General features: G+C 40.1%; 1 protein-coding gene across 1 annotated transcript in view; it reads left to right on the forward strand.

Annotated features, from left to right (window-relative positions):
* Nucleotides 1–27,678, forward strand: part of CNOT10 (CCR4-NOT transcription complex subunit 10) — a 2,007,836-nt gene that overhangs the window by 1,693,094 nt on the left and 287,064 nt on the right. The window contains exon 16 of the mRNA XM_044066643.1: nt 19,239–19,369. Coding sequence (XP_043922578.1) covers nt 19,239–19,369 — 131 coding nt within the window. The remainder of the gene's footprint in view (nt 1–19,238; nt 19,370–27,678) is intronic.

Here is a 27,678-nt window from a genome sequence, read left to right on the forward strand (position 1 = left end):
CTAAGGTTGGGAGGGTGGCCTAATGGTTAAGGTGTTTGCCTTACAAACACAAGGTGCAGGGTTTGAGTCTCATAAGGGATAATTTGCTAAGCTTAAAATGACTCGCAAGGGCAGTTAGCTTAGTACTAATCTATGAATCTATGAACCTATATAAGGCCTAGTGGTTGCGTCAAGGAGCTTCCCCCAGATTGTGCAGGACTGGCCATGTAGAGTTTATGCCTATAGGGATAGCTTGTACATTGCATATGCACTCACTGTGTTAGTGTGTTGAGACTGATCTTGTTTGTTTGTGGGAATCACATCATGTTAGTGGATAGCTTTTGCTCAGTCTAGAGGTGTTTCAACACTGTACAAAAATCACACAGTTCCAGGCACTGTTCTCTTTGCCACTTCCATCAGTGAGCAACTTCTTTGTTTATAACCATTGCATAGGATGCAGTGGAACACTGGAACAGGCTCCTTTACAAGGGTGTATAGCCTGGCATATTCTGTGTGTGCCAAGATGTACAACTTTGGAAAAAAAAAGTTTGTGCAATCAGATGTGCTCAGATTTAAGTTTAATAAAGCCCTGGTGTATTTACAATGCTTTTAGTTTATTAAGTTATGTAGTTTCTTGAATGATTTTTTTTTAGAATGCCTGCTTTTATTTTTATTTTGAAGTATTAAAGATATAGGCTGTCCAGGAATATATACTAGTGGTTGTAGTTTGAGGGTGGGACTACATTCTCTATGTTAGTGTACAATTTCAGAAATCCAGTTACATCCCTCTTCTTTTATGATTTCACTCTGGTTCCTTGCATTCAGAGTATTGTTAAAAGCAGCAGATAGAAAAGCAGAGCTAATTCTAGTAGCTCCTTTTTGGTCAAACAGCTTTGGCCCATTCTTATGATGAGTGTGCTTATCCTCTCAGAAAGCATCTCTTCTTTCAGTTTCAGGGCTGGATTCTTCATCATTCCTTCCCTTTACATTCTTCATTTCATGGACAAAGGGCTGATGTGTTTCCTGCCTGCTGCTTGTCTTAGTTTTTTTTTTTTTAGCCAGAAATCCATATACCCGAAAGCCTTGTATAGCACCACAACTAGGATGGGACGGGGGGGGGGGGGCAGTTGCCCTGTGTATAAGCTGTCAGAGGATGCAATTGGCATTTCATCTTTGGGAAGAACTGTTTTTGTTCTCAGCTTTGAGTTGAGGGGTGGCAGTTTTGGGATTCTGCTATAGTTCTGGCCTTGTATTTCCTCTGGAAAACATTTGGATTGAACGTCAGCCAAAGGACCTGTCCTTCACCTGGAATGACTTGCTTTGGTTACTTGGGCTTGCGTGTTCAGTCTTAGACTGTCTTACCGTTCCACCCTTTTTTAGCTTGCTTCCCATAGTAAACCACTAATCCATACCCATTTGAAAGTGTTCTTTAAAGGAATTAATCTATGAGTTTTTTAAAAAGATTTTGCTGCTCATGTAACTTTAAACTTTATCTTGGAAAGTGGTTATAGTCGTCTTTTGAAGCATATTGTTCTGTTTCTTTGAAGTTTCTAACTTGGAAGCCAGTTTTAGTAGTCACATCATTTAACCAAATTTCTGCATTACAGCTTTTGAGGTGCATTGAATAGTAATCTTTATTCCATAAAGGCAGCGTCTAGCTGTGTATCAGCCCTGCTGTTATGCTTTACATTTTGTTATGCTTCAGTTAGGCAAAAGATTCATTTCTTTTCTTTTACCCTCATTTGTAGAGTTATGATAAGATGATTTTATACTGGTTTGTTACAGTGCAGGAGGTCACTGACCTCCAACAGCAAGTGAAGGAACCTGATTTCAGAAGCTTCAGTCTTACACGTGGAAGTCCTTTGGAGCAAATAATGCTGTACCTGCAGCCAGAGTGGTCTGTCAGTATTACCCAGAATGTCACTGTTCAAGGAAAACAAGCGCGGGTGTGTAAGACTACATTTGAAAGAATGCACACATTTCTTTGTAAGCCTACTCTTCCCATGCCAACCTACCCCACCCACGTGTGAGCAGTGGAAGACAGAATTGAGGGATGCAGAGTATTAGCGCACAGTGTCCTCAGCTCCACACCCCTTGGAACTGAGAGAGATCATTGAATTGGACAAATCAAGTCCTTTGGCTCCACAGCCTACGGAACTGAAAGAGAAAACCTTTCAGAGCCAGTCCACTGAACTAGTACCGGTCTCCCCAACCTTGAGATCTCCCATATTGCAGAGATCTCATTCACCAACCCTCTCCGCCAGGTCCTCTAGGACCTTGTTGGATGATGACGTGGACAGGGTGGTACACAGACTTTTGAAGTTGCTGGCTAAATTTTTTTTGGAGCCATCCAAGATTATTACATCCACAACTATTCCTCTTCTGAGCCAAGCTGGATCTTTGGAGCCAGGCTGCCAGAATACCACTTGCTGTAGACTCTTCGGTTCTGAGACCCCTCCAGGAGATTTCGGAACTGATCCCTACTCCAATACTCTCTGTGCCATCTGAGGTGTCTAAGGGCCGAAGTTCTCCGGTCGGCTCCAGGGGGGGGGCAATCGGACCCGAGTTTCTTCGGTTCCTAGTTTACCTCTCGGAGCTTCGGCTCTGCCAAGCTTGGCTCCTACATCAACCTTTGAGCCAGTCTCCGTTGAGCTGGGAATTCCCTATGTTTCCTCAGAACCGGAGGTATCCTCTGAGCCGGGGGATCTGCTTTCAAGCTGATGAGGAGTGTGCTGTCCCCACCTACAGCTCTACACAAGAATACTGATGTTCTTCCCCCGAAGGCACCGGCTTCTGTCTCGGTACCTCCCCATCCACAGGACAGCAGAGATTCAGAGCCTCAGGGAACCCCATTGGATGAACCCCACTCTTCTGAGACCTCCCTAGAATATTCTTCTGAGGAGGCTTCTCGAAAGAGAACATGCAAGAGGAAGCATATAGACTCCTCTGATGAGTCCATCACCTCTGACACTGACATCGAGCAGTCAGAAGTGTCCCCACGGTCGTCCTCTGAAGATATCTCCTTTGCAGATATCTTAGAAATCCTGAAACAGAGGTGGCTGGAAACCCATCAACCCTTCTGATGAGGAGTCAGTGTACCTGAAGGCCTTTGGATCTCAACCTTCAGCCTCCAGGTTGTCTCCACCTTTTGATGAACTATTAGAGTTGGTTAGTCGAAAGGCATGAAAGTCACCAGACACTATGGAACCAGTCCCTCGGAGGCCAAATAAGTTCTTATCAGCACCATCTGAAAAAGATTTTCTCACAAAAGGCGTCCCTGTAGATGCTATGGTGGTGGAAGCAGCCACCAAGAAGGAACTTTCTGAAACATCCTCATCTGTCCATCTACCGAACAAGGACTCTCAAACGATGGACAAATACGGGAAGCGTATTTTTTCATCAACGACTTTTACCCTTATGTCACTAAATTACCTTACGCACTTTACGAGACTACAAAAGAGGTCTCCTGAAGAAGTTAGGAGATACTCTCCAAGGTTTGTTAACTGCAGGAGTCTATGAAAAGGTGACCTCTCAGCTATCTACCTTAAATTCCATCGTTAACTCCTCCATGAGACTGATATCCTATGCAGCAGATGGAGCGAGCAGGGCAGTGGGTTCAGGAGTTTCCCCTGAGGAGATACTCCTGGATGCGCTTGTGTAACTTTGCAGAACCTTTCAAGTCTACCTTTGTCAACGCCCCTTTTGATAGTTCCTCACTCTTTGAACCCAAAGTCAAAGACACACTCACCAGATGTGAGCAGGAAGGAAAAACTCTCACTGCTGTTGGAGTACGTTTTTCCATACCTTCAAGACCTTACCCTAAAGGTCAAAAGAGTGGGAAAATGTGATTCAAAGGATCCCAGGGAGTTTTTCAGGATGCACAAGGTGAACTCTTCCCCAGGGGCAGAGGGGGAGGCAATAATGGTAGACGTCCATAAGGCAGAAGGGGTCTGCAAAACCAGGGTGACCGTGATTCCTTTTGCGGCCGGCCCTTACAGCGCTCCTGAAAGGAGGCCCATCTGTTCTACTCTGGAGGCAGTTTGGGGCCGGTTAACTTTGTAGCCAGAAGCTTGGCAAGATATCACAAGAGACCCTCCAGGAGATTTTGGAATCGATCCCTGCTCCAACACTCCCGGTGCAGTCCAAGGTGTCTAAGGGCCGAAGTTTTCCGGTCGGCTCCAGGGAGGGACACTCGGACCCGAGTTTCTTCGGTTCCTAGTTTATCTCTCAGAGCTTTGGCTCTGCTAAGCTTGGCTCCTACATCGATCTTTGAGCCAGTCTCTGGTGAGCTTATAAATTATAATATCCAGAGGTTATTCCATTCCCTTTTGCCATCCAGTTCCACAGATCAAAACAATCCCAGATATTCCACTCAGTCAAAGGGAACAAGCAACTATAGAAATTCAAAAGTTGCTAGACAAAACAGTCATCCAAAAAGTCCCCACAGAGCAAATAGGATTTGAAACTTACTCAGTATTCTTTTTAGTGCCAAAAAGAGCAGGGGACTGGAGACCCATATCGGATATCAGCAAACTGAACGAATCTGTGAAGAAGTCCAAGTTCCGAATGATGACACTCCAATCAATTCTTCCCATTTTAGGGAAAGACGATTGGATGTGCTCAATAGACCTCCAAGATGCATACTACCACATGAAAATGGACAGAGCATCAAGGAGTCATTTACGCTTCCGACTGGGAGACGGTCCTTATCAGTATCGAGCTCTGCCCTTCGATCCCACTACAGCCCCCAGAGTGTTCACCAAATGCATGGCAGTAGTCACGGCTCACTTGAGACATCTATAATTCCAAGTGTTTCCATACCTAGGTGACTGGCTCCTAACTGCCACCACCAAGCATCTACTTCAACAGATGAGAGACACCACACTGTAAACCTGCGCTCAGTTATGCATAACAGTGAATTTAGAAAAATTTGCCTTGTTGCCCTGTCAAGGTATTACATTCATAGGTGCAGATCTCTACACCGTTTCCATGATGGTACGTCTGCTTCCCGACAGAGTTTCTGTTTTCAGACAGCAAATAGCCGACTTTCTACCCAGAAACAAGGTGAAAGCAAAAACAATTTTGAAAGTCCTAGGAACCATGGCATCCAATATCACCCTAGTTCCTATAGCCAGAATGCTTATGAGAATTCTTCAATGGCTACTTTTTGCTCAGTGGTTGTTACAAAAATTTCCTATGTCTTACCAAATCAGAATTACAGAGTCATGCAAGAGAGATATTCTGTGGTGGCTTCGGTCCAGCCACGTGACCATCGGACAACCTTTTGTGCCACAACAACCTGTATTTACAGTGACCACAGATGTCTCCCAGATGGGGGGGGGGGCATTATTGGGGAAGAACAGTCCAAGGCACATGGCAAGAACACGAGGCCCATTTGCACATCAGTGTTCTAGAGATGAGAGCAGTGCTTTTAGCATTGCGAGCACTTCAGGACTCTCTTCCACTAGGAGCGATTGCAGTCCAGTCAGACATGTCGGTAGTCTGGTACATAAACAAGGAGGAACCAGATCATACCTCCTTTGTTGAGAAGCAAGGAGAGTATGGCAATGGGCAATCTCTTCCCAATGTTTTCTGGTAGTAACGCATATCCCGGATAAATCCGACATGATAGTGGACAAACTCAGCAGGACAATATTAATGCCTCATGAGTAGTCTCTAAACCAAAACATAGCAGAGAAGATTTTCCGAAAATGGGGCCAGCCTTGCCGCAACCTATTTGCCACTCCCATGAATACCTAATACAGTAGCTACTTTGCCCTAATCCCCCCTATGGAGTTGGATTTTTCTCGTTGGGTGTTTCTTTCTACTCAACCTTCTTGCTGATCGTGGCGAGATATGCATGTAAATGCTACTTGGGATGCAGCCCATCCACAGAGTACATAAGATGGGTGCTTGATGTTGGATACAACTTGCTGTTGCCATATTAATCAATCTGTGATGAGGATCCTTCTAGATGGGGCAAGAATACTCTCCCATAATCACTCTCTGTACAATCAGTCCTTCTGGAGTTTCCTATAAGTCAGGTAGGTGTGTGTGTGTATATATATATATATATATATATATATATATATATATATATATATATATATATATATATATATATATATATATATATATACACACCATAAAGGAGGTTTCTCTTGGTAGATCAACCAGAATGATGAAAGTGTATCTTTTCTATTTTATTTCCATTGTCCTGTTACAGTACTGTATATAAAATATTGCTTCTGTCCTAATTCAGTGCGTCTATACTGAATATTTTTTTCTTGTTTTAAAACTGACAAAGCAGGTTTAAAAAATCACTCAATTTTTCATTGTATAAGCAAGGTAATTATTTGACATAAACCAGTTTTAAAATAAGGAAAAAATGTCTTTGGCAGCACATCTGCAAGATAATTATCTGACTAACAGTCACTGAACTAGTCAAATAAATCCCCCACAACTTCTCATAAAAATCAGTGTGAAAATTATTTAATTCATTAGCTGACTTCTCACTTCTTCCCCTTGAACACAGTAATAAAACATGAGTTGCCAGCTCATCTATTATTACTCACCAGTCTAAGTTGTTTAGATCGGTTACCGTCAATCACAGAGCTTAAGAGGCAATCTCTAGTCATATGACTAGACACTACCCGCAAGTGCACATATTTTCACTGACAGTTTTCATTTCCAGGTAGGTGTTTCATTTTAATCTTTGACAAGAAATGTACAGTGGCATTAGGTCCTACTCACCTGTAACAGTAGATATTCAAGTTTCACACTAACTCAGTGGCAGCACCCACCCACCATCTCCCTTAATTTATATATTGTTCGATGATGTCCAACTTTATTGTGTTGTTGGTTGGCTTTGGTTGTGTCTGTTGGTGATTTTTGGCTGCAAATTGGTTGGTTTCAGGCAATTCTTGCTTTTGCTCCTTCTTGATTCTCCCTACTTAGCACTAAAAGCCTAAACAATTGACTTCCTATGGCACAGATTAGGCTTCCCCTGATGGGAGGGCTTAACCAGTCCTCTATCACAGAGGGTCAGAGGAAGAGGTTCTGAGCTCTGGAAAGCTCCCAGTGTGGGTTTGTGCAGGCGCAGAACTCGTGTACCGCTGAGGCAGTATGAAATTTGAACATCTGTTACAGGTAAGTAGGACTTGTGCAACTGTACTTTTTCTGACTTCATAGCCTTCAGAAAATATATGCTTTACAAACAAGTTATTCTGTCAACACTTTTAAGTTTGTAAAATGCGAACAATATTCCTAATTTTGGTTTTGTCCCTGATTCTTTTGCTAAGAAGTTGAGAGAGGTAGGCAGTGATTTAATTTTCTTATTTTTTGTGAGATTTCTTTTGTCAGAGCTACTGTGTATTACTTTACAATTTATTCTTAGCAGCATCTTAAAATATTGAAAATGTATGTATGTTGCTGTTCCATATGCTTTGTTCACTAAACTGCAGAAACGTTTATAAATGAACTGAGTAGGACATAGACCAGTGGGTGCAGGAGATGAAGTTGCTTTGGGGCCCACTTTAGCAAAGGTGCTATTCTGTCCAAGCTGAACGTAAAGAAACAACTTATCACTGATACTTTTGCTTCACTCATTTCTGGAAATTGGTTAAGCCTTTCTTTTTAAACATAAGTGTGTTGTTTTGCATTTCTTTCTTTATCTGTATGCTAAACAGTGAAGTAGACTAAACCAGTGAGCCCTTTTAAGCCACATCCTCTCAGATGTAATAAAAGGTGTAGTAGTTACTGAAGCTACAAGATAACCGGTATTTTCTAGTCAAACAACTGAGTCTTAAAATATTAAGCTACCTCTGCTGTTGTGGAATGGAAACTCTCATTACTGTAAAAGTGTAATGTACTGATCATTGCTTATATGTTTAAATATAAATTTGCCATTTTACTGTGGTTGTCTGAGTTAACTGCTGTTTGGGTCCTTACATAATAAGAGAAAACTATTGGACAAGATAAAAAAAACAGCATTTTACTTTTAATGTTAGAATTAGTTTTGGACTGGAAGAGAGAATGTAAAGTCATTTGCAACACTTCCTAGGGACACAGGTAGAAAAGACATCACTGGACAGTATTAATTTGAAGGTAGGTATGTATAATTTTTATTTAGTTTGTCTGGCAGATGGCACAGAGGGTTAAGCCTCTGAGCTGTAGTGCTGTGATACAAGGTTTGATTCCCTCAACCCTTATTTGCCTACCATGTGACACTGAGAAAGTCATTTAACCAGACATGCTCCATTTAATAAATGGATATAATTTAAGATGTTCTAGAGCAAGACACGTGAAGAGAGACATCTTTTGTGTTGGTTAACTCTAAGCATTCATAGTTTGTTATAGATTCATAGATGTAGTTTAGGCTAACAACTTCTAGGGCCCTTATAAGCCTAGCTATGCAAACCAAATGGGACCCACAAATTTGATTTATATAGGAGGTGATTTACTGACTGTCTCTGTCCATCAGAGACATAGGTGCCAGAACAACTGTGAATTTCTGATTACCCATTCATTGGTCCAAGTGCTGTGTTAACATGGATGGGGAGCCAGTTCCAGAGAATGGGAATTCTCTGAGAAACATATCTCTCCAACATGTCCTATTTATGTCTCAAACAAAATTTACATCTTTTAATCTAGTAGTTCTGATTCTGTTTGATTTGTGGATGCACAAAAGGTTCATCAAAACAAGCTCAATGGATGCCTTGTATACCAGGCAAAAATCACCTCTCAGAATTCTGTTTGACACTAAGTAAAGAGACAGGGCTTTGAGGCAGTCAGCGTACAACATTTATCACTCCCTGTATTCTCTTTGTAAGGAACCTTTATGGACATTCCAGTTGCTGCATTGTTTGGTTAGGTACATACCGAAGGGGGCATTTTACTGTATGATGGGTGTGATGAGGGCCAAGTACAGTGGTATGATGACCTCTCTGAACCTAGATGCCAGGCCCTTGCTTATAAGTTGAGGCAACATAGAAGTATGTTCTTACTAACTTGGACACATGTTGGCTGAAGGCTAGGCTATTATCTACATAAGTTCCAAGATCCCTGACTAGTGAATCAACTTTTAGGGGCATTTTGTTGATGATGTAGTTGACCAGGATGACAGACTTCCCAAAAGGTACTATAATGCATTTCTTGGTATTGAGATTTAAGCATTGGCACCAAGCGTTTGTCTGTGTTAGACCTTCCTGAAGGGTGTTCTCATCTTGGCGTATTCAGTGACTGCTCCTAGTTTTCAACCATTTGCAAACTTGGTTAACTAGAGGCCTTTGACATCTGAGAAGTAAATGCCAAAGATGAGCGGGCCTAGCACACAGCCCTGGGGGGCTGCACTTGTAATCGTCCTCTTTTTGGAGGTGGCCTCATCAATTTTAGCCTTCTGGTTCCTATCAGTGAGCCAGGTAGCTATCCATCATATTATAAAGGGGTTTATACCTAATCCCATAAGTTTGTTGACAGTGCATGAGTTGGTTATTATATCAAGCACTTTAGCCAGATCTAGGTACGCAAGGCTTTTCTCTCATCCATTGCCTTAATGACCTTTTCAGAGAAGCCCACCAGATGCAGTAAGCATGACCTTCCTTTGACAAAACCAAGTTGGGATGGATCCAGTGTCTGGAGGTCTCCTCAGTCTTTGTTGATAATTTCCATGATTCCTTCTATGACTTTGCAAATATGAGTAATCAGACTAATGGGTCTTTTGAAGGTCCTCCCTTATGAAGGGCACAAAGCCTGTTTTAAGACTGTAGTTAAATAATGAATCTAGGGGTCTTGATAAGTCATATTTCAGATTGTTTAGGAGGCACCCTGGGGTGTTATAAGGGCCCATTGAATCTGTGTTCTTGGCTTTAGTGAATTCAGCCAGTGCATGCTCCCTATTGGGTTTTGTTTGAGGGTATTTTTTGTGGATGATTGGGGGTGAGAAGGAGTAAAGATGGAACTGAGTTTGTCCACTAGCAAGTTTGCTGTATCACCAGGCAAAGTGAATGTCGCACCATTAACCACCAGTTCAGCACGTTGCTGTGTGCTACCCGTGAGGTTTCTGGCATAGCTATAGAAGGCCTTATGGTTCTCTTCCACCTGGGAGGCTACTTCAACCTCAACATTGGCTTTGCGTGACCTATTTAGCTGTTTTAGTTGCCTATTTAGTTTGATGAGAGAGATTTTATCTTTATGGAAATTACCCATCCTGATTTTGCCATAATTTTTTCCCCCTTTTTTTTATCCTGCTTAATTTCTGTTGCCGCCAAGGCAGTTTGTTTCTGGGGCTAGTTCTGGTCTTACTTCTGATATGTGTACAGCAGCATCTATGTAGCCATTGACACGGTTGCACAGAGTTTCTGAGAGCAATTCAGCATAGGCTGCTGTGTTCGCAAGGTTGTAGGGGCATTGAATTTTGACAATATCAGTTAATAAAAGAGAATTTGCCTTGGGATTGTTTCTAATTGTTACTGTTTTAATTGGATTACAGAGTTGATTTTGATTTCGATGGAGACAGCTTTTTGGTCAGACCTTATCTGGAAGCCTATGTTTGTGAGCACAAGGTCCATTATGTTGGAGCCTCTAGTCAGTGTATTCACTGTTTGGTCAAAAGTGTTTGTATTTACGGAGTCTAGGAATCTCTGTGCTTGTAGATTTGAAGACATGTCGGATTCCCAGTCTATAGAAGGATAATTAAAGTCTCCCATAAGAAAGATGTTAGGTTGGATGTTAGTGTCTGCATTAGGTCCAAGTATGCATTGTGAGCTTCTTGAGACATGGAGAGTGACCTGTAGTTGGCAGGGAATATGGTATGGGATTTTATCTATGGTGATCTGCACATGGAGGAATTCCAGTGCTTCATCCTGTTTGACCACCCTAGAGGCAGACCTCCCAACTGTCCCGAATTACTCGTTTTTTACCAAGTTTTGGGGTCCAAATAATGGGGTGCCACGATTCCCGAGTGGCACCCCTTCATTTCCGATTTTTTTTGTTGATTTTTTTTTTATTTTATTTTTGCTTTTCGCGCTTTCACTGATGTCATTGCGTGCGCGATGATGTCAGCTCATCAGGGCTATCAGCCTGTCGGAATTGAGCTCGCGGTGCACATATTTCCAGATTTCCGGCTGGTTCAAATGCTTTGCGAGCGGGAATGAACCAGCCGGAAAGAACGGCAAGGATTTATTTGTATTTAGAAGGCTCGGACTGCATTGGAAAGTATGGCAAGGATTTATTTGTATTTAGAAGGTCGGATTGCAATGAGAGGGTATGAAGGCAAACGGATTGGATTTAGAAGGCAAGCTGATGTTCAGAATGGAATGGACGGATTGTTTACAAGGCTTTGGCTGGTAAGTAAGCTGATGTTCAGAAAGGTGACCCCCATCTGCTAAAGACAAATTTTGACCATATTCGAGCTTGTCAGTATATCTTAACTAAGGCGTATGCATGTATATTTTTAAATATTCAGCTTAGCAGGAAGCCCCTGATGTGTGAAGTGTAGCTGCTAGCTGAAGTGCCTTATTGAAGACTTGCGTGTCTTTTCTTAAACCAGTGTGCTGATTTAACTTGGAAGGCCAAAGTGGTAGAACATAGTTTAGCTGTGAGACGGCTAGTCCTATGGGTATGTTTTTGGTGCACTTTCCTCTGTTATACATGAGAGATGAGCAGAAAATTGAAGCTACTGTCTTTGTTGAAAACAGATATCTGGACATGTATTCACCAGATCATTTAAACACACCTTATGGTCCCTTTGAAGACTTGCTGTAGTGATGAAGCTTTGAGTTTACTGCCACTTTGAGGGATATGTAACCAAATTCCTGAAGTGCACCCCATTTGCCTTAACATTATCTTTGGCTGCTGCATAATCTGTAATATGTAGTGGTGATATTGTCATGGTTTCTAACCCTTCAAACACAACTTTGGACTACTTGCCCACCCTAAATGGCAGAATTATGTATGGAGTGTTAATAAATGCACAACAATTTCATACAGCTTTTTTTTTTTTGTAAATGAGTGACTAATAAATATTATCTAATCTTAAAGTGGTAATTTTCTTCTTCTCTGTGCAACAGTTTTGTGGTATTTACTTGAAGTACTAGGAGTGTGTGTGTGTGTGTGTGAGGTACTCAGACGCAAACCCTGTACCTTGGGTATAGGGTAAAAAGAGCCTAAAATCCCTGGCCACCACCACTTTTAAATTTGTCTCTCATATTATTCATCTCAGACTGTTCCTCATAAAATCTGTGGTTTTCAGGATTTTTGTGGAAAATCACTGCAGTGCAGGACTGAATTCATTAAATAATGACAGGCATTTGAATTTCAGACTTCATATTCTTCAGAAAATAAATGGTAACATAAAACCTTTTATTCTAGAAATTTTCTAAGTTTATAAGATCAGTATTTGTCCCTGTTTTGGGGCTGTATTCCCCCATTATTGGCTTTGCCCAGGTTTCTTTGTGCTAAGAGTTGAGATAGCTATGGTGAGAAGTGAGAACTGGATTTGTTTTCCCCCCTTATTGGCTTTGCTAGGTTTTTTGTAAAAAGAGGTTGAGAGCTATGGTGAGAAGTGAGACCTGAATTCACTAAATGATAGTCATTTAAGTTTGTCTTCCTGTCCTTTATGAAACTGGTGATTTGGCATAGTGGTATGTTGCTCTGACTGTAGTGTAGTGTACAGTGTCCCCAGTTCAAAACTTGCAAGTAAAATGCATGGTAGTAACACAGCATTTTATTCTAGCAACTTTTGAAAATTATATAAGCAATGTTTAAAATGTGTTCCTGGTTTTTGGACTTTTGTACCCCCCCCCCCCCCCCCCGCCGCCAAAAATGAAATTAAAACTAAGTGGGAGAAGCTGTGTAAGATGCCTATGGCTTCCACTACTGTCATTCTATTTATAGTGTGGGTGTGGACACACTGGAAGTAGACTTTTATGATGGAAATGTTCTGAACTGGGCAGTTTTGTCATTATTGGTTCATGCATTTTGTTTCATTGTCTACAGCCTACTGGAAAAATGTTCAAACAATTTAATGCAAAATGCACTCTGTCTAACAAGTGTGCTGTATTATACAAGGAATATAATTTAATAAAGTCAGGAAGGTGTATCAAAGAAAACATGTATGTTTCTTGTTTTGTGTGCAAGGGGCCAATGATTTGAAAACAGCCCAAAGGTAATCTTTATCCACCACTGGCCAAATGCATTTTCTTTGAATGTGGTGTGGGTTTCAATGCTGTTTCAATGAATGCAAGTTTCAAGGGCAAAGATGTTTTAATGCCAAGTCTATTTTCATTGTGATGTTTTGTTTAGCAGATGTCTATGGTGTATTGCTCTGGGCTGTAAAATGTAAAAATAAAATACAAATAATCATTGTATTAGTAAAGCAGTATGCACACAGTGTTTATGGTAAATGGGCCAAATAGCCAGGTAATGGGACATTGGTATGGCTGCAGGGGGGACACTGATGCAATATTTTGGTTGTCTGTTCTTCAGTTTGCATTTGAAAGTTGGTATCCCACAATCCTATTGGAGTGGGCGAGGTTACATAATTATGTATGAAAATGTTATGTTAATCAGTGTACAGATTTGTACCTATTTTTCATGGGCCTTGTCCAGATTTTTGATGTTTCCAGGTTGAGAGGTATGCCTAGAGGTATACTTGTTATAGATGTATATCGAGACATCTCCACCTTTATCCCTTGTCTGTGCAGCTACTGGTCTAAAAGTGTAGAAGGCACTGAAACCTTGCAACTGCCGAAATACCCTCAGTTGCTTTAAACCATATCTTGATAACTGCACAGATGTCTATATTATAGAATGTGAGGAGGGATTGAAGGAAGGGTAGTTTTTTATTTAGGCTGCTGGCATTGAGCAGTAACACCTTGGGGTTCAGTTAAATTGATTTGTCCATGTTGATAGGTTTGCATTTTGGCATTGCCTGAAAGGGCACTATGGGGATGGATAAAATTATAGCCAGTATTCGAAAGCTTAGAGGGGAAAGGTGCAGACCATCCTTGACAAAGCAAATTAGTCTGTTAACCAAGTCTTCCCAAATATTGGATCCCCTTAGAATAACACCAAAAAGACAGCCAGTTGTTGAAGTCAATCATTTTTTCGCTCATATTGTGGCATCATGCTCTGTGATGGTTTTATGCTGCTCAATGTTAGGTTCATACCACCCCGAGACATGTCTGAAAGCTCCATAACATGTCTCTTCATATAGTCCAGGGAAGTACATCTGAGGTCATTTACACCTATATGGACTATGATGGAATCATATTGGTACCTGTGGCATAATGACTTGAGTGCATGCTTGATTTGGCGAATTTGTTCATTCTGGTTAGAGGGGCATCAGTATATCTTACAATGGAGTCCTCTATGAAGAGAGTCGTGAGAGGTATGTTTGCTTGCCTTAGGGCTTAGTGTTTGGGGCTCCACTGAGAGTGACTATGTGAGGTGTTGGGTGCTGTTTTTTTCTAAGTGCCTTTGGGCCTGCTGAGGCACAGCTTTGACAAGGGGTGGTATTGGCAATCTTTGTTGTTTAAGAAGCTGGCTTTTAAGTGCCTCAGCATACTTTAGTCTATGTGTATGTTGCGTGCTATGTGAGAGGTGGGTTTTGTGTAAGTGGTTTTGACAACCTGTTGTGCAGTTGTATGCAGTAGTTTAGCCTCAAGTCTAATTGTGTAAGTACACCTCTCACTTTCTGTCTGCTTCTTTAAGGATTAAGTGATTGTCAGTAAATGTGAGACAATGGCTACTTGTCTCAAGATGCCCATATCCACCAAGCTAGCTACAGAGAAGTTAGGAAATTGCATATCCATACTGTCCAGTCCTTTGATTGGTTAGCTACAAGGGGGGTTGTGTATTAGGATTAGAAAACTATTACGGGTGCTTTGTTAGTGCAGACTAATAAGGGTGCTTTATTGGAGCAGATTATGCTAAACAGTACTAAATTCTACTAATTTATGATGTTTACACAATACTGAATTCTGCTAAGTCTTTAGGTATTGCTCTCATCGCCCAACTATCTGCTTTAAGCTTGTCTGCACACAAGGTGTTTACTGTGTATTGCAGTTTTACAAGATATAGTTTTATGGAATGTTCTACTAGGAACATTTGCTTTCTAGATGTTTGTTACTGTATAGGACACTGCTAATCCATGCAAACGTGCAAAATGTATAACAACACAGAAAAAAAAAACAGAAAAATAAGCTAATGAACCCTTTGGCCAATAAAACCACTACACTATGAATCTTTTTGAGTATTTCCCAACTCAGATAAACCAGGCAAACACCTCCTGCCACAAGAAACCCAGTCCTCTTAATGTAAAAACACAGCAGAAGAGACCGACAAGTGCAATGCTCCACAAACCATTTAAACAGCTAGCTGGAAATTCCTTGCTGATGGCAATTTCAAGCCATTCTTACAGCAGTAACAGTGGGAGGAAAAACAAAAAAAATCAGTGAAATGCATACATAAAAGAAGGAAAGAGTAGCGAGTACTCAAACTAGCTTAAGCAAGCAAGAATTAGCAGTTAGGGTTACTTAACTTTGCCTGTATGGCACTGGAAACAAAACACTTCTTAACTGCAGGCAAGGACTCCAAGCTTTGCTGAGCTCTAGGAAAATGAGCAGGAGAATATGTAGTAAATGAGATTTATTTAAGATAAATACTTCTTTGCTGGTAGGCACTGAATGTCATGGATCTGTGAAAAAGAATGTGTGGGAAAAGTACATAAATAGCTTATACAACAGATAATAGCAATGAAAAGAGGGACTTTGGAAATTATATTACCATAAAGAGTAGGATGGAGGCCAGAGACAAATCCTTATAAAACTCCAACAGCAAAATGATGGGATAGTGTGGAAAAATATTCAAGGAACAAGCAGGCTAGCTAGGGTGGCATCCTTTCAAATAAAGGCAATATTGGAGCTCTTTCAAAAACGTTGTCTTACTGTGTTAGTGGGGGATGGGGACAACACAGAATCCAACTTTAAGCAGGTAAATGATAAGCAGAATATAAAAGCACCAAAACACAACTGGAGCAGAGACAATTATCTCACTGTTGAAGTTTTACTGCAGTTTAAGGAACCAGACAATGCAGAAATTTACAAGTAACACTGTGTATGGAAAAATGCAGTAAAAAATTACTAAGGCTCAAATCAGGCAGTAGTAGTACACAGTCCTACCTCAGCTGTGAATTGAACTACACATCTGTGGCCCAACAGGGTTTAAAATGCAGACAGGTAGATTTTATAAGTACTTGTGGAAATAGAAGTGCAGAATAATGCAGAGGCGTAATCTTCCCACAACTGCTAAACTATAAGACCTAGAAGAAACTAAAAAATACAAACCAGTAATTTTTTTTGTTGTTTTGGCTAAAACATGGAACAGAGCAAAAATAGTACAAAGAAGCATCACTACACAGGTCACTATAAGTGCAACTTAAAAATTTAAATAGATTTGAAATAATTAAAAAAATTAATTCTGTTTCCTTTTTGATGAAAAGCTAGTTGCTCACAGTTCCACACCTCTCCATGTCTTGTGTAAAAGGCCAAACTGTCTGTAATCTGGATTCAGACCCTGCATTATACTACATTTTAGATACAAATACCACAAAAGAGCGCATATTCCTTAAGACCATGCCTGGACTTTTTTCTTCTTCCATGTACTCATCCAGCCTTTTTTCTAACATCTCTAATGATACTTGAGTATGAATCTACAGTAGGGTTGCCACCTTTCTACTGTGCCATTTCCTGACAAACAAGCCCCGCCCCATGCACAATCAAGCCACACCCATTCCTTTTAATAGCCACACCCCTTTACTCCACCCTTCAGCATAATCACGGTGATGACAGACTAGAAAGACAGATCTACAGTCCAAGCATCTTATACAAATCATGTAATCATATATTCACTGTAACATCAAATGAGCTAAGCTTTGGTATAGACGGTATACCCTAGAAAACACAGATAAAAGGTAAACAGTTGTGATGACAAACTAGACAAAAAGCTACATTTAAGCCTCACTATACTACGAAGACTGTACACCCTAGAAAGACACCCTAGGAAGAAACACAGGTCAAGGTAAACATCACGGTGATGACAGACTAGAAAGACAGATCTACAGTCCAAGCATCTTATACAAATCATGTAATCATATATTCACTGTAACATCAAATGAGCTAAGCTTTGGTATAGACGGTATACCCTAGAAAACACAGATAAAAGGTAAACAGTTGTGATGACAAACTAGACAAAAAGCTACATTTAAGCCTCACTATACTACGAAGACTGTACACCCTAGAAAGACACCCTAGGAAGAAACACAGGTCAAGGTAAACATCACGGTGATGACAGACTAGAAAGACAGATCTACAGTCCAAGCATCTTATACAAATCATGTAATCATATATTCACTGTAACATCAAATGAGCTAAGCTTTGGTATAGACGGTATACCCTAGAAAACACAGATAAAAGGTAAACAGTTGTGATGACAAACTAGACAAAAAAGCTACATTTAAGCCTCACTATACTATGAAGACTGTACACCCTAGAAAGACACCCTAGGAAGAAACACAGGTCAAGGTAAACATCACGGTGATGACAGACTAGAAAGACAGATCTACAGTCCAAGCATCTTATACAAATCATGAAGTCATTATACATTCACTGCAACCAAGTCCAAAACCAGATTAGAAACTGTTCTAGTTAATCACCACATGTTGAACATCTAGATAGTTACACACATCTTGTCACCATCAATGAATGAGATAGTGCCAGCACAGCTAGTGAATTAATATAAATTTAATATTTAAAAAATCACTAGTAGCTGTGCTGGCAATATTTCATTCCTTGTCACACTAATCTTTGAAAATCTACCTTAATTCCAAAGAATCCATTAAAAAAAAATCCACTTACCTCCAGAAAAATCAGCAGCAGGGCTACTAAAACAAGCTCTCAGCAGCAGAACAGAACAGGCAGCTAAAGGGCCAGCAAGCAGGGGAACACACCACCACCCAGTCCACAGCACTTCTCCTCCAGCAAGCAAGGCAAGCAGCAGGGCTAAGGCAATCCTTCCAGGCAGCAGGGCTTCCAGGCAGGGCTTCCAGGCAGCAGGCAGGGCTTCCAGGCAGGGAGGGCTTCCAGGCAGGGCTTCCAGGCAGGCAGGGCTTCCAGGCAGGCAGGGCTTCCAGGCAGCAGGCAATCCACTGAAGACGATGTCCAAGGCTCCAAGCAAGAATTTCAGATCTTAAGCAGCACCCTTTGTACTACAAAAGTAAAAGGTAAACTTATGCTGAAGCACCGCTTTATATTCTTAAATTTTCGCGGGCTTTGCAGGGCTTTTACTACTAACTCTACGTGTTGATTGGCTGCTTGCTGCATGAGCCTCGTCTGCAGCAAGCAGCCAATCAACGAGAGTCCAAGACGGGTCATGGGAATGTTTTTTTTTTTGTTTTTTTTTTAATACGCGCTGACGAGCCTGACGCTATTTCCGGACTCCGATTACAAGAACCGGAGAACCGGAGTGCCCTACTGATTTCCGGGCACTCCGGAAAAAAAACGGAGGGGTGGCAACGCTAATCTACAGTAGGTGGAAGTTTGCATTGGTTGTTGTTTTTTAATTGTCTTATTCCTATGTAATTTATAATATATTGATTACTAGGATATTAATTAAGTAATGATAATTTTACATCTTCTCTTAAGTTGTCATTGTATACTGGTTTGTATTCTAGGCACAGTGTTCCCTTAGTAGTCTGTAGCCAGTACTAAATAAGTTTCATTTTTTTATGTGCTAGGCACAATTACCCCTAGTTATTTTATGGAAAGTTCTCTATCATCATGACCCAGGAAGAGAGATAGAAACCGAAAAATGCTGTAAAGCCATTGTGTAAGACACCTTATGCAGTTTGTGGTATAGGATAGACTGATGCTTGTCAGATCCTTGTCTGTATTGCAGACAGAAGACAGGGTACAACAGTGGCAAATTACATAGGCTTGGTTAGAATGTAATAAATATTTTTTTTTCATTTGGCTATGTTATATTCTGTTTGTTTTTTCCTGTGAAGGGCAAGGTACCATAGAATTCTCTTCTTATGGGAGCAGCATTCCTTTTTGCAGTTATTCTAAATTTGGGAAGACTAAACTAACTATTTTGCCAAAAAAAAATTTTTTTCACCATCACAAATGTCCGAGTATTTTATATGTTGTGTTCTTTCCATAAACTGACTTTCATATATGTAACCATTTTGTTTGCTGTTGCAGATTTTTGGGGCATCTGTATGCTGCTGAGGCTCTCATCTCCCTAGACAAAATCTCTGATGCCATTGCACATTTGAATACTGAGAACATCACAGATGTTTCCCTTGGAATCTCTTCAAATGAACAGGATCAAGGTTAATGAAATCCACTTTTGAGTAGAACCATGTGCATTTTCACCTACCTTCATATATCTGGCAACATATTTAAAATAAAACACATTTATTATTCTGGAAGTAAAATATTTCATTCACATTTCACTTCTAAGATGCATTTTTCTGCACTTTGCACTTGTTCACTGCAGAATATGTATTTTTAATGTAAATGACCTTTAACAAATGCTTCTCAAACAGCATACAAAAATGCTCAATGTTAGTGTGACCTTTAAATGAAATGAGAGCCTGAGATAAAGATGAATGGTGTCTAATTACTGTTTATTATAGTGCCTATTATAGAGTAGCTTTTTTAAAATTGATGAGAATAATTATTTCATTTTACATGTTATCTGTAAGCAATTATTCCATGCTGGGAGATGTAGTTTTGCAAATTCTCTTTGTTGCCATGATAAATAAGATATCTTTAAACAGTTAATTCTCTAGCCAACATGGCTAACATTCTGAATTTTCCAGTTTCTTCAGGTGGTTTGTAGAGTGGCAGAGTCACAAGATCAAGTCTTATTCAGCTGGGGAGAACTCAGCAGAATGTGTTATATGGCGGAAGGCAAATAACCTTGTACCATTTTGTCACCAGTGGATAGGATCAAATATTATTGGCAAAGTCACATTTGTGTTCTGCACAATGCTGATGTTTAGAAAAATATATAAAGCTCAGCTACTAAAGTTAGGTGGTGTTAACTATATTCATGTGTTGAACAAACTCCTACCCACACATGGGATCTTAATCCATTTCATTAACAGCTGTTTTTTATATGTTTATAGTTGTTTACTAGAATGATCACTACCAGGACCTTTATAAGCCTAGTCATACATTCCAACACATTTGTGTCCCTTTGTATCAGGGGTGTTTATTGGGGGGGGGGGGTATGTTTGTTAGGAAGTTCCTTGAGATTATGGGGTAGGTGTGTTAGTTTGGACATTACTGCCTGACTGTCTGTTGAAGACATGGGGGCCAGACTGAACTCCGTTTCACATTGATGAGAAACCTGTTCCAGTGCCTGGGCATCCTCTGAGACACAGATTTGTCTTGCCAGTGTGTCTTATTTATGTCATAAGCAAAATTTAAATTGTGGATCTTGTGGTTTTGATCAGTGGCGGCTGGTGACTTCAAATCACAGGGGGGCTGCAGGAAACAGCTGAATGGGTGGGGTCAAGGGGAGGGGGTGTGGTCAACCAGAAAGGGGAGGAGCTATGCACAAAACCACAAAAAAACTAACTTTAATTAAATACGCTGCCCTGGTAGGGTTACCACCTGTCCCACTTTGTGAGGGACAGTCCCTCTTTGGGCAGTTGTGTCCTGACAAAAAATATTAAAAATGGCAAATGTCCTGACATTGTAGGACATAATTATGTCCCATATTTTATGTAATAGTTGCATAAAATAGTTATTTCTGTATCTAAAATACTTAAATGTTACAAGAAACAGAATAAGCAACTAAACTGCTACAAGAATAAGCTTTATTTAGGCAAAAAAGTAAAGTTATATCCTTTGTACTGACCGTGGGTATGTGTTGGCCTGTAAAATCTGATGTGTGTCCTGAAAATGTCCCACTTTGGCCATTTGAAAAGGTGGCAACCCTATGCCCTGGGTGGCAAACCATCATTATGAAAGTCCAATCAAGACAAAAATAAGTGTAGAAGAATAAAAATATTTCAGTGCATTGGCTGCATGACAGCTTACTTAATATCTAGATGGAAACAAAAGGTTGTGAGGCATGAAAAAATAAATTACTTTTTAAATACATTACTGGAGTGCCAGTCAAAATCAAGTATAAGAAAAACCAGAAGCACTCAACTCAAACCACTTCTCCTTGCACTGCAGTTCTAATTATAATATATTCAGCTTTATTAAAGTATCAAGTAACATGCTGAAAGTAGAAATCTATGTGATGCCCCACTTGTAAAAATGTTTCTTATCCAAAAAAGACCTGCTGCCTGACAACTTGTTTCATGGGGAAAACATGATACAAGTAAAAAATGAAAAGCAAACAAGAAACAAGCTCAAGATACATTGCTTAAAGGATTACTGTACAGGTTATGGACCACACATGATTGGCATTCTGTTTAGTTTACGGGTAAAGTCTGTAGAGATGACTGGAAGTCTCCAACAAGTGTAATGAGCTTTTTAAAATAATGGAATCCTGTCCTTTAATACCCAAGGCTTATACATTATCTAGTCAAGTATTCTCTGCATGGCAACAACAGAAAGGCTTTCAATGTTGGCAATTCTTTAACAGTATGCTTATTAAAGCTTACTTGCATCTTACGATCTCAGACAAGCTTACCTTATGGTCATTAAAGCATTGCTACTTAAACACAGAGCAACAGGCACTTTGAGTAATAAGCATAAATCTGAGTAATAAGCATAAATCAACAGTACAAAAATATGACAGAAACCAGACCATTCTACAAAATCAAGGACAGATGAAAAGCCACTGTAGTACTTATGCAGTGTGTCCTCCCCATCCAAGGTCGATACAACTACTCCTTGCCTTGCTTGGACACATCCAGAGTCGCTACATGGGGGAGTGGGGTGCAACAAGCATGTCACAATTTGAAATCTCTTTGGCTGACTGTGATGGCCCTGACACATTTGTCATACCTCTCAACCTCAAGAGCAAGAAATCTGGACAAAGCCATACACAGAAGTGGGACAAAGGCCCAAAAATAAGGACAATTTTTAAATATTGCTCTAATAAACTTAGAAAGATAATAGAATAGGTCTTGCATTAGTATGAATTTTCTGAAGGGTATAAAATCTGAAACTCAAATGTCTGTCATTTTCTAACTTCAGTCTTTAGTGATTTGTCACTAATTTGCCAAAAAACACAACTTTATGAAAAATGGACCAAAAATGTGATGCAAAAATATAAAATAGACACACACTACAGCTGCTACCTGTCAAAGAAGGGACACTTTAATATTAGTACTGTGTTAAATAAAAACAAATTAGGACAACACAAAAGGCTCAGATGCATAAAACTTTACTAGTGTACACCAGGAGGCAAAAAACCATACAATACAAGTATAGAATTCTGTCTGGCATGATACAGGAAATACTCTTCATTTTATACACTATACATTCAAGCTGTGCCCACCTCACTGACGTGGTCAGTCACAGGACACCTACATCACTATAGTCTACAATATTCTAATCATAAGAAAGTGCTGAGGTTATACTTTTTAAAAGTTTTCCCATGAGAATAATACAGCCTTGCAAAGCACCTGGTCAGTTATAATGTCTTTCTGTAAATGTTATTCTTTCAAGGTTTCAGTCCTGCTCGAATACAATAGTCAGTTCAGTCTTGTAATACGCTTCTTTGTTCTTCTCGCAACATTACTTTTAGCAGCTGTGCTGATAATATTCACAAGGCCAACTATCTCAGAGGAAGGAAGAAAAGACTCAATGCCTTATACATTCATTTTCTTGACCCAGCAGATAACCATTAGTGAAAACCATAAGCTTGCTGAGCTGGCTACTGCCAGGGTCAGAGTTCAATCACACTGCAGCTCCAAAACTTCAAGCAATTACATGTAAGATCATTCTTACTGCCATATTGTAAAATAGAATAAAATGCATTACACAATATTTGCTTTTAACTAGCACTTCATATATGTTTAAGTACACATTTTTCTAACATTTTCCCTCCTTTTAATACTTTTTATTCTATTCAGAAACATAAACAACATCATATTGTTCCCTAGCTTTTTCCTTTTAAGGACTTTTAACTAGGCAAGTCATTTGTTTTATATTTCAGAAAGAATTTCATTTGGAACCAACAAATCCAACTCAATGTCTTGGTACATAGTTTCAGTTACAGATATATCAACAAATTCTCGGATTAATCTTTTCATACAGGGAATCCCACAACAGACACATGCTCCTAATAAGAGCAAAACGACACAAATAGCAATCAAAATATTCATTAGGATTGAACCCCACCCACCAAATAGATTCCGGAAAAAGTTCGTCAGTGGGTTTGGGCCTGGTTCAGTCATGGCCGATACCTGCTGTATTACCTCTAGGTGGTCATTGATCTCATGCTTATTATCTGGTATAAACGCACAGCATTCTTCTTTGATAAGCACGCACGTGCCACCAATTGCCGCTAGGGTGAAGTCAAGAGCCATTCGGTTTTGTAGCACAACAGTTCTCATCGCATTCATTTCATCAGTCACAAGTTCGAGAGTGGAAAAAGTTGCATTACTCATTACTTCGAGAAGCTTTGACAATTTTCTCAGCTCCCAGATCGATTTGACTGCTCCATAGGCTGGGAATATTCCAGCCCAGGATATAACACTGTCACTCAAGTCCATATGAGTCAATTTTTCTTTATCCTTCACGGATGGATGATCCTTCCAGCCAGCTTCGATCTTACCCACTGGATTAGCAGGTTTCTCGACTGAATTCCCAGTTCTTCGAGCTACATCTCTTACGTTTCGTATCTTACCTAGAGGTAATTCTGCAGTATGCCTTATAGCTGGAACCAGATAACCCAAAAAACAACTGCCGGACCAATTCTCAGGTAGCCATTTGTATGCCTTTTTCCCACAAACAAAATAACAGTTTTCTACTTTAGTACTGATGCGGGTTAACTCTGAATGAAACATTTTCTTGTCTATAACAGACAATTGTTTATGCAATTCAGGATTTTTCTGCACATCTTTTATCGTTGTTTTCATTAAGCTCAAATATGAATCATAATTCGTGCTACAACTAGTACTTTTATCTTTAGCCTTAATATAGCATTTATAAGATACAGTTATGTTACAGTTACTCCAACCAACTTGGAGTGTATCATTTTTATAGAAATAAACAATTCCTCTCTGTGTAATAGGCAAATACAATGCAATTTTGTCCTGTGATCTCACAGAACCTGTATCAAAAAGTAAATTTTCCAAAGTCTCATTTATCCCCAAGTGGACAGCGGACATTAACAGTCCTCCATATGCTGTTGGTATAGCAGTACAAACCCAGCAGTTTGAAACGTTCATAGTCTCTACATATACAGGCTTCATTCTAGGTATGTGTTAAAGTTTGGATGCCAGTCTATAGACAGTTCATCACGTTTCATCACTTTCATTTGTGCGGTTATATGCAGGAAAAACCACAACAAAAGGAAAGTCACCACAATCATAGTCAGCAGATGTATAGTTAGCAAGATGGTTAAACAATATCTTCGGGGTTGGTTTGCATTTTTATTCGCTTTGCTCTTGGCCATCCTGCCTTTGTGGTGTATCAGTTACAAAATGTTTATCAAGCTGAAAGTTCTTTACCGGTTTACAGTGCGTCAGGTGGACCCAGGACGACCTCTCAGCAACTTTTACTGCAGTAGGCGTCGCCAACAGTACCTGGTATGGACCTTCCCACTTCGGACTTGTCCAATTTTTCTTTTTGATGACCTTCAGCCAAACCCAGGACCCTGGGGTCAGCACCGCTTCCGATCTCGTTTGTTCTTTATCTGAAAAAGAGTTCAACTGCAAAACAGTCTTATTTGTTAACAATTTCTTCATGTGATTAGCTAATGAGCTGTCAGCCTCCAGCTCTGCGGACATAAGAGCTTTCCACTGTGGCACATAATATGCCCTTCCAAATATCACTTCAAAGGGGGTCAAGCCCTTTACATTTGGAACTGTTCTCATGCTCAGCAGTGCTAAAGGCAAGCAGCAAATCCAATTCTTCTGTGTCTCACTCATCAATTTCCTTAACTTATTTTTCAAAATTCCATTGTACCTTTCCACCAGTCCTGCAGACTGTGGGTGGTAAGCACAATGATTCTTCAGAGAGATCCCAAAGAATCTCCCAAGTTGCTGTATTGTCTGGTTGACAAAGTGTGTCCTATTGTCACTATAGATTCTTTCCGGTATGCCAAATCTAGGAATTATTTCTTTTACTAGGGCCTTTGCCACTGTTGCTGCATCCGGATTTTTAGTTGGAAAAGCTTCTACCCATTTGGAAAACATGTCTATAATCACTAAACAGTATTTTTTCCCTTCACATTTACTCAGCTCTATGAAATCCATACAAATAGTATGGAACGGATATGGTGGTGTAGGAAAACTCCCTTGCTTGGGTTTGAATGCTCCTTGTGCATGATGTTTGTTACAAATATGACATGCTGCACAAAATTTTTGTGTGTAATTCGTAAACCCGTATGTTTGGAATATTCGATTCACTAACTGTACCATCCCCCCTGTTGAGACATGGCTCTGCCCATGGCTCAACAAAGCTGCATATCTAAATAAATTAGACGGCAATATTGGCTTTCTCTCCTTGGAGATATACAGTCCATTTTCGAGGATTGCACCTCGTCTTTCCCATTTCTGTTTTTTTGTTTTTGTAGTCAATGTTTGCATTGTTTTTAACATTTCTAAATCTAAAATATCAGATGGTTGTAATTCCTCATTCAAAAGTAAAGTTTCTAAGTCTGAGGCTGCTTGCTTTGCAGCTGCATCAGCCTGTGCATTACCTTTTGAAATCGAATCCTGTTGTTTTGTATGAGCTACACATTTACAAATAGCTACTTTGGTAGGTAACTGAATAGAATCTAATAAATTCAAAATAAGTTGTGCATGATTAATTGGTTTGCCAGTAGATGTTATCATTCCCCTATTCTTCCATTGCTGCGCAAAAACATATACTGTAGAGAAAGCATACTGACTGTCAGTTATGTTCACACATTTGTCTTTCGCTAGAGTGCAAGCTCGTGTCAAGGCTATCAATTCTGCTGCTTGAGCAGACAGGTTATGCTGTAGGGGTTGGGCTTCTAATATCTCTGTGTCTGTAACTATTGCATACCCTACTAGATTCTTCTCTGTAGGACCTTCCTGCATGATCCATCCACATAAAATGTCACCTCAGCATCAAACAAGGGCATATCAGTGAGATCTTGTCTGGGCAAAGTTATTTGCTCAGTTTCCTGCAGGCAACTGTGTGGTGTGCCATCCACAGGAGTTGGAAGTAACGTTGATGGATTTAATGTTGTACAATGTTCAATTACCATATGAGGTTGGCTCAGCAGTATGGTCATACAAGAAAGATGTCTAGCAGGAGATAGATATGCTGTTTCTCTTGCAGTAAAATTATCGCGACTGCATGAGGCACTCTCAAAGTGAAAGGGTGGAATAACACCACTGAGGCCGAAGCCTGTACTGCCATTGCAGCTGCGACTACTGCTTGTATACAATGTGGCAATGACCGTGCCACTGGATCTAACTGCGATGAATAGTAAGCTATGGGGCGTTGCTTACTTCCATGCTGTTGCGTCAGAACTGACGTCATGTATCCCTGTTTACAATCTACGGTTTGAAAAAATCTTTTGTGGTAATTTGGAAGTCCTAAAACTAATGATGAAGCTATCAATTGTTTTAGTCTGCAGAAAGCTGTTTCTGCTTCAGTTGTCCATTGTAATACATCTTGTGCTGCCATTGGTGTTTTATATATTAAATCAGCCAATGGAGCAGATTCTAAAGCATAGTTCGATATCCAACTTCGACAAAAATTAGTCGTTCCCAAGAAGGACATCATTTCCTTCTTGGTTGTTGGTTTAGGTGCCTGTAAAATTGCTGTTTTTCTATCTTCGTCTAATACTCTACCTTCTTTGGATATTACATATCCTAGGTATCTAACCTGTTTTCTCCAAAGTTGTAACTTACTTTTGTTTACTTTGTGTCCTTGTGCTGCTAAAAATTTCAATAATGCTATTGTATCATCCCTGCATTGCTGCTGGGTGGGGGCTGCTAGCTAGATGTCATCTACATAAAGTAGAATCTGACTGCCTCCTGGTGGAGTAAATCCTGCCAGGTTGCTAGCCATTTCTTGTGCAAATATCGTTGGACTTTCACAATATCCCTGCGGTAGCCGAGTATAGGTATATCTTTTACCTTGAAATGTAAATGCAAACCAATACTGGCTATCAGGATGTATAGGTATTGAAAAGAAAGCATTGCTTATATCTACCACAGTAAAATATTTTTGTTGTGGCTTCAAATCGTTCAACAAAGTGTGTGGATCTGGCACCGTAGGTGCTCTGGGTATTATTGCATTGTTTACGGCTTGTAAATCCTGTACCATCCGCCATTCCCCGTTTGCTTTTTTAACAGGAAATAGAGGGGTATTACATGGTGAATCTAGAGATTCTACCAGTACTCCTTCTTTGAGTAATGCAGCTATTATAGGCTTGATTCCCTGCTCTGCATCCTTCCTCAAGGGGTATTGTCTTTTTTGTGGTCTAAATGCTGATTTTGGTGTAATGGTTACTGGACCTGCT

This window comes from Protopterus annectens, chromosome 3.part1, assembly GCF_019279795.1.
Source record: "Protopterus annectens isolate FY-2018-M chromosome 3.part1, PAN1.0, whole genome shotgun sequence".
NCBI classification, from domain to species: domain Eukaryota; kingdom Metazoa; phylum Chordata; order Ceratodontiformes; family Protopteridae; genus Protopterus; species Protopterus annectens.